Raw genomic sequence first — 13900 nt, forward strand, 5'->3', positions numbered from 1 at the left:
TTCTCTCCTCGATTACTTAATTAACCGGCTCCAAAATGAACTTGGAAGGCATGACCATTTGATAATTTGGTCTGACAATGCTCCGGAACAGTTGAAGGAATGTTATCTTTCTTTTATTTGGACTACATTGTTCGGCTAGGACAATTTCTTCGGGCCGATTTCAAGTTTTTATTGGAAGGTCACACCTACTCTGTTTGTGATAGACGATTTGGAAGTATACAAACGTTATTTAAAAACGTGAAATCATTGCCATCCCTAGACAGTGGGCGACCGTTTTGGAGGAAAGTAATCTATCAAATGTGGATGAGCCATGATTAAAGACTTCAAGTCTTTCCTTCGACTTCGATACGTAAGCCGAAACGAGGATATAGATGTATTTGTAAGCATGATGCAAATTATGTATCAGAATTTTGCTCGTTCGCTGATATTTTCCTCTTAAAATTAAAAATGTGCCGTTTTTAAATTGTTAGAATCTGTTTTGTGAATTGTAAGTAGAAAATTGCCAATATATTCGCTCGTTTATGAAAGTCAGCTCATTTGTGTCACTGGATTGTTTTTCGGTGTTCGGCCCGCAGACTGTTGAAATCGAAAATCTCAAGTAATTCCCACACTCGGTCGCATTTGGAAATGTTAACATCAGCAGTGTTATAAACTCATTAAAAAAGTTATTAATAATAATAATATAATAGTTTAATAATTGTAGTGCGCAAATTCCATTTACATATGATCAAATGCGCATAAACTGAAAAATGAGGGTAGGTTAGGTTTTGAGCTGTGGCCACGGTTTGCTGATTTTGCTTGATTTTTCTGTGCATTCGCTCTTAAACTCATGAGCAACAGTGTATTTGGAAAAACAATGGAAAATTTGCGGAAAAGAGTTGATGTCAGACTTATAACAGATGAGAATAAATTATTAAAATTAGCATCAAAACCAACTTATGTTAGTAGCAAAATCTTCAACGATAATCTAGTAGCTGTGCATAAGATCAAAGAAACAGACGTGCTTACATAGGTATGTGTATATTAGATCTAAGCAAGATGCTAATGTATGATTTTCATCATAATTTTATCAAACAAAAGTACAATAATAAAGCAAAGTTATTATTCACAGACAGCCTCGTTGACTTATGAAATTGAAACCGATGATGTGTATCAAAACTTTTGGAATAGAATAAATTATAAATTTTATGACAAAACAAATAAAAAGGTCATTGGTAAATTCAAAGATGAGGCAGCTGGTGTAGTTATAAAAGAATTCATTGGCCTCAGAAGTAAAATGTACTCTTACACCAAGGATAATAATCAAAATAGCAAAACAGCAAAAGGTATCAAAAAGATTGTGATCAAAAAAGACATCAAACATGAAGACTACAAACAAACACTATTTAATAACAGGCAAATGTATCATACAATGAAAACCATTCGAAGCAGCTATCATCAACTTGGAAGCTATGAGCTCAATAAAGTATCGTTGTCTTGTTTTGATAATAAAAGATATTTATTAGACAATGGAATAGAATCATATGCTTACGGGCATTATAAAATCAACACACTAAAACGATATAGATAACAAAGTTTACTAATAAAGTTTACTTATAAAGTTTACTCATAAATTTATCGACAAAACTATTTTGCATATAAATATAAGATCATTTTCATGGGAAACCCACTTTCTTTATTTCCTACAATGTCACGCTATGGTGATTATGCGAATATTTAAACGCATTTCAACTTTGCTGACAAACATTGCTTACAAAATTTACTCATAAAGTTTATGGTGATTCGTAAATTGATAACAGTTGTGTTAAATACGTGTGAGAAAGCAATGATAATAGGGTTTTAGAAAAGCTACAAGTAGTAAATAGTTCTCAGAAACTACAAAAGTTCGTCATGATTCTACACTCGAGCTGAACAAAAAACTATCAAAAACGAAACCAAAAAACCCTAGTGCTCGCTTCTCGAGAGAACAGACAAACAGCCGAAACTGTTCTGTGCCTGCCCCTTACGGCACTGAAAAAAGTACCGTACGGCCTTTGGTCGAGGAACTAATCTTAGCCCAAAGGCCCTATTATCATTGCTTTCTCACACGTATTTAACAAACTGCAGAAACTACAAAACAGAGCAGCCCGTTTCTTGACCTACTCTAACTATGACGCTGATGTCAACAATTTGTTTGAACTCTAAGGATGGAAATCCCTAGTCTCTTAAAGGCAAATTGAAAGAGCAACAATGGTATTTAAATCCCTACAGGGACTAGCACCTGAGTATCTCTGCTCGAAATTTGTCCATCGCGACTCTGGTTATTGTTTGAGAGACTCTGTGAATAAGGTAAATGTTCCGCAACCGCGCACAAACTACTACAAAAACAGCTTTACCTATAGTGGCGCAGTTTTGTGGAACAGTTTGCCATTAAAACTAACGAAAGCAGATTCCCTCAATCAATTCAAACGACTGATTAAAGAGGTTATCTAGGCCATTATTCTAAACACGGCATTCATGGAAAGCAGCTTTTATTTTTTGATATTGAGTAAGATAGTTAATGTAGTTTACATAGTTTTATCTATACTTGGTTTTAAATTTTTAATTGTACATACGGTTTTATATTGCTGATGAATTGTACCGTGGTCAAATAAAGATTAAATAAAATAAATAAATAATAAATAAATAAGTGTCGAAAAGTTGGACGGGGATGCGGGGACAGGGGACGTGGAGACGTGGGGACGTGGGGACTCGGCAATAAATTTGCGAATTTTATCCTCGTTTTTTCCACAAGATTTTGCCACTCCCCAAAATTCGTCCAAGTTGTACACTTTTGATGGCAGGGTATCGTTGTGCAACGCTGCACAAACCTTGCATGTCCACGATTCAGGAAAGGATAGTTTAAATTCTTTCCTCCAGTGGAAATACTCGTTGTATGCAGTGTCATTTGAATCTAAGTAAAGGAGATATTTCACAAGAGCGTCGACGGACTGGAAACTCGCAACGTCGATAAACGAGCCGGGAATAGCGAGTTGCTCGTCTTTATAGGAAGCTCCACCCATCACAACAGGGACAATATTGTGGTCGAGCGGTACGTACCAGTATTTTTCTGTTATATAATCAACGCAGAACGAATTTTCAAAAGCAAAATAGAATTTGTAACGCAATAGCTTCTGACTGCATTCCGGAGACCCTCTTGGACACGATTCATAATGATTAAATTTTTTTGAGCAGGATCCAAAAATATCCATTTTGATGAATTTCATAAGTGTTCTGACAAACTCGTCTCTGAGCAGGCCGCAGTGACTTGCGATCCAAACAGCCAGTTTGTCTTTTCCCTCCGCAAAATTGGTAGTCTGCGTCGCCTGAAACTGAATCTCGTTGGGTTCCAATCGTGTGTAATGTCGATAGGGTAGGAAAAAATCTGAAGCCTTCCTATAGGTCATGGTCCAATTAAAGAGGCCGTTGTAAGAAGCGACATCGGTAAAATCATTTACCGGACTTTCATGCATGAAATATATCCATCGCTGTTGTGCTAGTTTTCTCTTCTTCATCTGCACCATGTGTGATACACTTGGCAAATCTCTGCCGTGAAACAAAACTGCATCGCTCCTAAGAAGGTCATTTCGGTTGTAAGTTATCCGACACGCTTGTTCACGACAACCGATGCCCCGGGAGTGCGTGAAATCGTGATCTGTCTGGAGGCCCGGCCATGGTATACGACCGAACAACGGCGTGTAAAATAAAACTAATTTCAATCCACGCTCAGATCCATTTTCCGCTTTCCAGTCTTGTTCAGCGATTGATAAGTTCGTTATATGATGTTTAGTTTGAAAATGCCACCATTGAATGATTAGCACAAACATTCCAAGAAGAATCGTCAACGCAGCGAGTCGCCCTATGCATTTGACATCCATAGTTGTGAGATTCCTCGTTACACCTGGTGTCCCTGACGTCAACAAAGGAGACTAATGTTGTGCATGCGCGAGTAGTATAGGAGTTGGGGGTACCAGATCATTTTTGATCTGTTACCAAACCCAACTCAATACTACTTTCCATTTAATGGCTACCAATTTTTGATCTCGTATTTTTGATATTATATTTTGGAAATCTATATGTTTTTAAAATAATATTACCAAGTGAAAAACTACATGATTAAATATTCACGTAATCAATCAAATGGAACAAGATTAAATAGTCACATAATAAATGAAATGGAACATTAAAGAATCACAAAGCATGACACTCTCGGAAATAAAAAAAGGGGTTTCCCCGTGATTTTTAACCAACCACAAGCTTCACATTTTTACTCAACAATTGTGAAAATTTTCAGTGAAACTTTTCAAATTTGTGAAATTATTTTGTGAAGTTGCATACATGAAGTGTTTTTAAATATTTGCATAAGTAAATGAAACGGAAACAATCACCATAGCGTGACATTTTAGTTAACTTTATGAGTAAACTTTATGAGTAAACTTTATAAGTAAACGTTAAAAGTAAACTTTATCATTCAGATTGTTTTGGTGTGTTGATTTTATAGTGACCGTATGCATAACTTGTCACACCATTATCGTGAATATACCGCTTGTCATCGAAGCAAGATAATGACACTTTATTAAGCTCATAGCTTCCGAGTTTATGGTTGTTGCTTCGGATTGTTTTCATTGTATGATGCATTTGTTCGTTATTAAATAGTACATTTTTATAATTTTTATGAGTGATGTTCTTTTTGATAATATTTTTTTTGATACCCTTAGCGGTCTTCCCACCTTTATCATTGTCTTTCATATATGAATACATTTTCGATCGCAATCCGACGAATTCGGTTATTGGTATACCTGCTGCCTCATCTTTGAATTTACCGATTACTTTTTTATTTGTCTTATCGAAGTATTGTGAATCTTGCGCATAATCACTGTTATCGAATCTATTTTTATCCTTCCAGAAGTTTGAGTAGACATCTTCAGCTTCGATTTCATATGTAAGACTATCGGTGTCGGTAAATAGCAGCTTAGCTTTGTTTCCATATTTATTTTTGATGTAGTTATAATGAAAATCATACATTAGAGTCTTGCTAAGATCTAGAATACATATACCAACATAAGCTGGTCGGTCTAGGACTAGTGTCTCTTTAATCTTATGAACTGCTACAAGGTTTTCATTAAAAATTTTACTGCTAACATATGTTGGTTTAGCAGTCATTTTCAATAGTTTCTTTTCATCAGTTACTAATCTAACATCTACACGCTTACGTAAATTTTCCATTGTTTTCCCAAATACACTGTTGTTCATTAATTTAAAAAAGTCTTTCTCAAAAGCATTTTTAGCATTAGTTCTTTTCTCAGTATTAAAGTCAATATATTGCTTCAACCACGCGGACTGATTGAACTCCAGTACTCGATGGATTTTAGTTATTTTCAAACCAAGATCAGTGTACAATTGTAGGTTTCTGTAATGAAGAACATACTTTTCTTTATTGCTTAATGTAGGTATCAGTTTATGAACTAAACCAGTTGATACATTGAATTTATTGGCTATTTCTTGACAATAATTAGAAAGCATATCTTTGTTAACTTTTATTTTTTCAGGTCCTAGAGGGTAGTCATTATGCAAATCATGTAGTTCTTCTGGATATGCTAGGTTGACTTCTAGTATTAAACCTTTATTGCTATCTTCTGTATACTTGGCTAAGTCTATCTTATCAATCTGGTTTTCAGTCATCCATTTGAAACCGCCAGTTGGTAAATATTGACTCATAGCCCATCCATACAGATTGTTGGCATCAAGATACATGATATATTTTGAGTGGGCCTTCTCATCATATGTTTTCATGTATTTATTGTTAGCTTTACCGTATCAATTGGCTATATACGATATACCACCCCTCATACCTTTTTCAATGAATTGAAATATATCAATGTCAGTCATTAGTTCCAATTTGATATTAACCATTTTCAGCATAGCATCATAGGAAAGCCCAGGACTGGTAAAATAATGACATGGATCTAGCTTGTAATACTGTAAGCATGTTCTCCTATAGTTTTCAAACACATCAGCTAATAGAAGGATGTCAGATTTGATATATAAATCATGGTATTCTCCCATGTTTTTAAGAGAGAATGTATCCCATACAGTCTGAGCATGTTGATAATCTTTATCGGTAATGTGTTCATCATTTAAGATGCTGTAAAAGTCTTCTTTTGATGGTAGCTTTTCATTGAATTTTTCAAAACTGTCCATGAAGTCATATGGGTAGACTCCCTTCTTGCTCATTAAATCAAGCTTTTTATCTTTGAATTTTTGAGAAGTATATTTCAATGATTCTTTTGGCAAATTACTCGCTAGTTTTTCCAAACTAGAGCTCATAAATTGGAAACTATCAATAAAGGTCAGATGATTACCCAACATGAAAGCCATATACTTCTCCATGTTGTTAGGTATGGCATTGATATTCATTTGACACTTTTCACCTTTCTTATTTGTATATGTATGCTTATTAACTATTTCACCAATCTCTTGCATTATGAAATGCGAGTCATACCCACGGAGATTGTGAAATATAACTGGTATTTTGTCAGTCAATCTGAAATTTAGGTTACAATCTTGATGTGCGGATCCTCTATACTGACCAGTTATATGGCAGTGATCTCTTACTCTTACATCAGTTCTATTGTATTTTTTCTCACATATATGGCATTTATCAGCTTTTTGAAATTTTTCTTCGTCATCTTTGGTCATTCTTAATGGTTTATTGAAATGTTTTTTCATGACCTTCTTACAATATTTAACTTCCTCTAGCATAGCTTCCATAAATGTGTAAACAGCTTTTTCACCTCTGTAAATTTGTACTGGTTTGCTATATTTATCATCATAACAACACACAACTTTGTAACCGTATCCACAGTCTGTATGCTTCTGGTATGCTTCGGTGTATGATTTATCATTATTAGGTTGACAACCGGATATCTTTTCTGTTATGGCTTCAAAGTCTGCATAAATTACAAATGGAGGAGCTAACTTAGTTAGTATGTTGTCATCTTTAGTTGGCATTTTAATAGCTTGTGTTCCATTTACTTGAATGCAGTTTTCTTTGTGATCAGTCAATACTCTTTCAGAGCTGAAGCATTGAAGACAATACATGCAAAAATGTTTCCTCTCTTTGTGCTTTGTTTGATTGTACATGAACTTGTTGAAATCTTTGATTAATACATAGTGATTGTTTTTGTTTTCTGTGATTAACAATAAATTCATATGGTCTTTGTACTTTTCTTTTGAAACATAAATTGGATATGGTTGTTCGTCTTCATAACCGAAGACATTTATGTTTATTTGATTCTGCTTTTCTATTTTGTTGTACTGTTTGGTAGTCACTGGAAATTCAATTCCTGAATAATCCAAATTTTCGATATATTGCTTGTCGACTTTTTTGATTCTCTGTGGGTATTTATCTTGAGGGTTTAAATATCTTATATGACACCATCTGAAGCATTGATTGTCTTCATTTTTCAAATTAATCAAACCTTTTGGACTGTTTCTTAATTCACTTGGTAGTTTATGTAAGAAGATCCTTTAATTGGTTCATATTTTACCACATTGAGATAATGATTGTCAACTGATTGAATAGTCCAATTTGAACCCTCTGAAATCCATTCAGCTATTTTATTTAAGATTTCCTGTTTTGATAATTTCAAAGCTGGTTCTATTTGCATTTTGTTGATTATTGTTTTTGCTTTGATGTTGAAATAAGCGGTCTTGTACACCATTTCTCCACCTATATCCTTTTCGAATCTAACCTTAAGCGTTTCAACAAATTTTAGTCCTTTCATTGATATTAATATGTTTTCAATATGGTTAGCAACTGCCTTTCTTGTGTTTTGCAGTTGCGTAAGTGGGTCTTTGTTATTTTTGATATCAATTTCATAAGACTTCGTAAACCCTTTAAGAGCTTTATCTGTTTCATCTATTTTAGTTCTAGGTAATGAAACTGGTTTTTTGGTTCTTGGTGCTGGCACTGGTTTGTATCCATCTCTGAACTCTATTGGTGGAAGAATTATGTTTTTTTCATAATCTTGAACCATTCGATTTACACTCTTACGAGGTGTTCGGATTGATTGGTCTAATTGGTTTTACAGTCCTTGGTGCTGGTACTGGTTTGGTGTCATCTACTATGATGATTTCAGGTTTCTTCTTTTCTTGCTTTAATAGCAATTTGATTAGTTCTGATTTACTGAGCTTTTTAAGATTACTCTTGTTCATATTTATATTGTTATATTTTTCCATCTATATATATTATCTATAGATTTTATCTTTAAGTATCTAACTATGGTGCGTTTGACGTGGTCTGTTTTGAATATTTATTGATATGTTTTTTTGCTTTAAGATGACTATGTTTTCCAGCTAAGTGATTGGATTAGTGGATTGGATTAGTGTATTGGATTTTATCGACTATGAACACTTCTTCGGTCTAATTTGGTGTGTAACCCTTGTCAAACACATTCCTTTTATTCTTAGATATTCGGACCTTATCACCAACCTTGAAACTAGGTTTAGATGTTGCTTGTTCCATATCACCATATAGATTAAAGTAAACAGTTCCTTCATTGCTCTTTTTGCTAGCTTCAACAGGTGTCATCTTTATACTTGAATGTTTGGTATTATTATACTGTTTCACTAATTTTGGTAACATATCTAAATACTGTGTATTACCTTGTACAGTAAACTGCTTCCACATTTTAGACTTGATTGTCCTATTCGATCTTTCAACCACTGAGGACTTTTCTTCATTTTCGGTTGAATACATAAGTATCCCATTTTTGTCAAGCAAGTCTTTCAAGTGTTTGTTATAGAACTCCTTTCCCTTATCAACCCATAAATATTGTGGTTTTCTACCTTCCTTGAATATTGTTTTGAATGCTTCAGTGACAGATTCGCCTTTCTTATCCTTCAATGGTACGATCCAACCGGATTTACTGAAAACATCAATAACCATAAGAAGATACCGATAACCTTTATTCCATTTGCTAAATTTTTGCATTTCAACTAGATCACTTGCCCATATTTCATCAATATGATTTACGATTACACGCCGCCGAGTAAAGTTGCGTCTTATGGATGCATGTAATTCATCTGCTAATTTTTCTTGCCAGTTTTCTTTACCCGACGGCTCTTTCCGTTTTTTGGAACACCAAGACCAAGTTTCTGCTTGACATCGATTGCATTTCTAGCTAACCAATGCCCCCATTGTCTTTCATTGCATGGTACGTTATTCAAAGCTTATACCATTTTTCGGTCTGCTTTGTTTTTACATTTTTTGTCATCCTTACATACTGAATAATCAACGTCGTGCTGCATTGCGATAGCATCAGTTTTTCCAGTGGGCATATCATATATTTCCAATATTCGACCTGTTTTTGGGTCATATTTCAGTTGATCTTCCAGGGGGTTGTAAGGGCCTGTGTAATGATGCCCAGGAAGCGTCCAACCTTTTTTTGGTTTTGGTAGTTTTCCAATAGCTTTGTGAATGTCTACAGCACCACCATGAAGAGGGTTTAATTTTTTTGACAAATCAGGTGTGATACTATCCAAAGCTTGATCTATATATTTGTTAGCCATACCTTTTAATTTTTGTCTAGCGAAATCTGATTTAATCGCCTTTGAAGCTCCAATTCTACCAAGATTGAATGCACCTTTTAAACCAGCTTTCAAAGCCATTTCACCTAAGCTGTGACTGTTTCCAATATCTAAAAAGCCCGCTTCTTGGAGCGGGCTAACCCGTTTCCCACAAGTTTCTGTTTTTTAACAAACATAGTTTTAGTTATACCGCATTCCGAACATTGACATTTCATCATAGTCCGACCGTTTTTTGTTGTTTCATATCTTTCGCTGCCAGGAACACAATCAGTTTGTTTTTTCTGTTTGACACAATAACTTCTCATTATATATATGAATTACATATTTTTGAAATAATCTATTATGAATGCATGGTTCACTGATTTATCTGTCGGATCAAATTTGCTGTTATGTATCACTTCGATAAGTGGCTTTCCTCTTTGTCTTTCCAAGAGATAGTACAAACACCAATACCCACAAAGAACAGAATCTCTTTCTTGTATTTCATCAGAACTGTATACTATTTTTTCACCACTTGTCAGAAGATATTTTCTAATCTCGTGAGGCATTATGATACCAAAACTGTCGAAATATTCACAAAGATGATCGCTGACATTTCTATAACAAACCCAATGAGTTCCAGGTCCTGTATGAACGTCAAGATTGATAATCCCCACCTCTTTACTGTTTAATTTCTCTGGTAATCTATCTCTACTATAAACACCCCTGAAATGTTTTATGTCAAGCTGTTGTACCCAATTTATTAAATCGAAATTGCTAAGTGGTTTGTCTATGAACTTCATCATGTTCACAGAATGTCTCCCAATATAGGTATTCCCCGAAAAGGGCTGTTTTTGCCCAGTATCAACCCTCCACCTTTTTTTTTTTTCAAGGTCTTTTTTTTTGGCTTTCCCATACCAATCGGGTTTTCCCATGTGCCATAAAAGGGTGGAGTAACGGGTATCAAATCACTTGACATTCTGCCTCCTCTTGTTCCTGGTACATAAATTGGTGTACCTCCAATTCCAATAGGGTCAACCTGAAGACCTTTGCCAGTCAAAGCATCTACAACCATAGGAACTCCAATTGAAGCTAAAATACTCCATATTCCATTACCAACTTGTGTTTTTGTTGGAGTTAAATTCACTCCTGAACCGCTTTGAATTGCTTTCAATTTGTCTTTCTTTTGCTTGTCAGTCAAATGATCTTTATACGGTATCAATTGTTTGACCTTGTTTTTAGGTATGTTAACTCCACTTCCGAAACGTTTATCTATACCTAGAGAAGCCAAACCAGATAAAGCTCCTGTTGCTAGAGGAGCAACAACCTTTTTTGCCAATGGCATGACCATTGGTAGTACTCTGGATGACAATCCTGTCAGTGTACTCCAAAGAGAACCGCCATGTTTTACAGCATTTCGTATTTGACTTTTATTGATTTTTATATCTACGCCGACTCCATTTTTCATTGCTTTTTGAATTTTTTTGAGTTGAGTTTTGGTAAGCATAAGCTCATCATTACCACTCAATTCGTCTTTTGAAAGTCTCAGAGTAATTGGTGATTTGCTGGCATAAGCTCTTGCAAGCTTGTTTAACTGACCTTTACTCAATTTTACTCCACAAGAATGATATTCTGTCATGATCTTATATATTATATGCGTATATAAAATTTGATCATTAAATGAATGTGAATAATGTATTTTCAATCATATTGTTCATCTCTTAACGAAACATCAATTTACCATCTTTGTTGACAATTTCAGCGTCCTGTTCATTCATGACAAGAGCATAAACACTGTAATTTGTTGCAGTTGTTCCAGACAGTTCGTACTTGAAAGTCAGTTTAGTTGTTCCGTCCCGTATATCGAGTTTTTGTTTTGTCAGATCAAAATATACAAATGGAAACAGTTTTTCAAAATTTTCTCTCGTCAATAAAGACCCCTCGCTGAATTCTGAAATTTTATGAACATATTTGAGCACATCTCTGTAAACTCTTGTCAGATCTGTTGACGGCTGATAATAAACATCAGGATGCTCGTTACCGTTACCGACGACTAGATGACAACTGTCGAGAGTTCTTGGATTTGTCGAAACCGAAAATGTATTATATAGAAATGGGTTTACTGTCTGTGTATTTAAACTTGCATCGTTGAGTATATAAACAAAAACATGCCGTGGTTTTTCAATTCCTGTAGTCACAACAAAATTACCTGTTCTCTGTGTGCTTGAATTGGATTTGTAAATTTGCTCCTGTAAATAATTCCATTTTTGAAAGTCTTTTTTCACAAATCTGTCGAGATAAAGTTCTTGGCCTATGGAATTGAAAGTAATTCTTGGAACGAAAAGTTGAAATCTGGTCAATACTATTCTACAACCAGCCCCTGCTTGAAAAACCAAATTGTTGTCTGATTCAAGTTCTACACCAATTTCGACTTTCGAATTCGGTAGTAGTTGATTTTCAAGAGCTTCGAAAAATGAATATCTGTTCAATGTCAACTCTCTTGAAACTGTATTGGAAGTACCTAAAACAACTTTTCTTGAAGGAAAACCTTTGTTGTAATTAGCTTGATCGGATCGTTCTTCAGCATGTCTGCTTGTGTCAAGATAAAAAAGTTCGTTTGTTGCTGTGCTGTTTGCATAACCTGGTGTGTACTCGACCAAATTTTTGATATTCACGCTATGATTTACATCATTGCAATCATACACCTTTTTTCCATTCATTTTTACGTCTAAATGCTTTATGAAACTATGTATTCCGTTCACAATGCGGTTATGGTCGTTAACAGTTATGTCACCTCCGTCCGCGGATAAAACAAGTTTGAAATCGATAGATAAACGTGAATGATACCAATCAAAAGGAGTAACTTCGCCGCTGTTATCTGCGACGAAACGATGTCCTTTCTTTTTTTGATCTGCATTAAGAGCTGTAATTAATGCTGTTTCCAAATCAAAAACAACGTCTTCATATCTTTCGACATATTCTGGATTTCTAAAAGAATTCATTATAATATTAGATTACATAAAAACAACTCTTTTTTTCATTCTGCGTCCAGAGAGTAAATTGTTAACCCTTTCATCAATCATGTATCTAGACAAATCGGGATTTTCTATGTTTTTTTCAACGATTGGATCGCTTTTTTTGCTTAATAATTGCACAATTTTGTCACCTGCTTTTTCACCGACAAAATTACCGACTTTTTCTGACCCTTTTGTCAAAGCAGTTTCAGCTAGTTTTTTACCCGTCTTAGCAGCCAATTCTTTTGTGGTTTTGTTAAATATTTTACTGCCGACAGTTTTAAATACATCACCCATTCCTTCACCATAAATGTACTTTTTAACATATCTTCCAGCATCTGGATCATATCGTTTCTTGTATGAGCTACGATTCATAATAATAATACATTACACAATTCTCCTGGACCTTAGAATCAATGTCATGAACCAGTCTATACCATTCAAATCAACAGGTCTTAAAAGGCTATCAGTTAAATAAAATCTCATTTCATTTATATTTGTTTTTGACACATCACTAAAAAGCAGCCGTCTCGGTTCGAACTTAAAACTGTAACTTCTAGTTAAATTATCAGTTGGTATAACACAAAGCAGATTGTCATCTCTACCTGTAATAACAGAATTCTCAACCATGTCACTGTGTACATATATTTTATCGACAGAACGTGTGATGTTAGGCAACCTAGAACCATATTCTGTTTGTGTTAGGATTTTTTTGTCAAAACCAACCAAGTCTCCAAATTCAGTGTTTCTGAGATCAACCTGATAATTGGTTCTTAGTTCAATGACTACCTTGTATGTTGACAGAACAAATAAAATGTTAATACCAAAATTACCATTACTGTCTTTACCATCTCCATTACTGGTCATATCTGTATAGCTATACATCCCGTTTTGAAATGTGACTGTTTTCCATGTGCTTCCACCGTTTGTTGAATATTTAATTTTATTATTTCCAAATTTATTAGTGATGTTATGCCAGCTGTATGTCATTATGACGGTATCGACTGCCATTTCATGATGCAAGTCTCGATCGAGAGTGAGTGTTTTCTGTAATCTTGTTTTAAAATCGTTTGTTTCACTTTTTCCTGCTGTTTCAGGGTCAACAGACGATATGTAAATAGATCTTTCTTCTACAATTTCCATATATATAAATTAGATTACATATTCTCTCAGTAAATCATTCAATTGATTGTTATTCAAAATTCCTATTTCTATTATTAATTATTAATTGCAATGTATGAGCAATTTTTGTGAACTCGTCTTTTACAGCATTATTACCAGCATTAATTGATCCACCT

General features: G+C 34.6%; 2 protein-coding genes across 2 annotated transcripts; both read right to left on the minus strand.

Annotated features, from left to right (window-relative positions):
- Window positions 1-1663: 1663 nt before the first annotated feature.
- LOC137976356 (3-galactosyl-N-acetylglucosaminide 4-alpha-L-fucosyltransferase FUT3-like) lies at window positions 1664-3891 on the minus strand. Its single transcript, XM_068823696.1, has one exon. It carries the CDS (start codon window positions 3843-3845, stop codon window positions 2637-2639), a length of 1209 nt encoding a protein of 402 aa, XP_068679797.1. The 5' UTR covers window positions 3846-3891; the 3' UTR covers window positions 1664-2636.
- A 594-nt stretch (window positions 3892-4485) lies between these two features.
- On the minus strand, window positions 4486-5772 carry LOC137976586 (uncharacterized). The gene has a single exon (XM_068823965.1). It carries the CDS (start codon window positions 5770-5772, stop codon window positions 4486-4488), a length of 1287 nt encoding a protein of 428 aa, XP_068680066.1.
- Between the last annotated feature and the right edge of the window lie 8128 nt (window positions 5773-13900).

This window comes from Montipora foliosa, chromosome 11 (assembly GCF_036669935.1).
Source record: "Montipora foliosa isolate CH-2021 chromosome 11, ASM3666993v2, whole genome shotgun sequence".
Taxonomy (NCBI): domain Eukaryota; kingdom Metazoa; phylum Cnidaria; class Anthozoa; order Scleractinia; family Acroporidae; genus Montipora; species Montipora foliosa.

Bases quoted from the DNA above. Each gene is read 5' to 3' on its own strand.
- LOC137976356 (XM_068823696.1), bottom strand. From the start codon at position 3,845: ATGTTTGTGCTAATCATTCAATGGTGGCATTTTCAAACTAAACATCAT.
- LOC137976586 (XM_068823965.1), bottom strand. From the start codon at position 5,772: ATGTATCTTGATGCCAACAATCTGTATGGATGGGCTATGAGTCAATAT.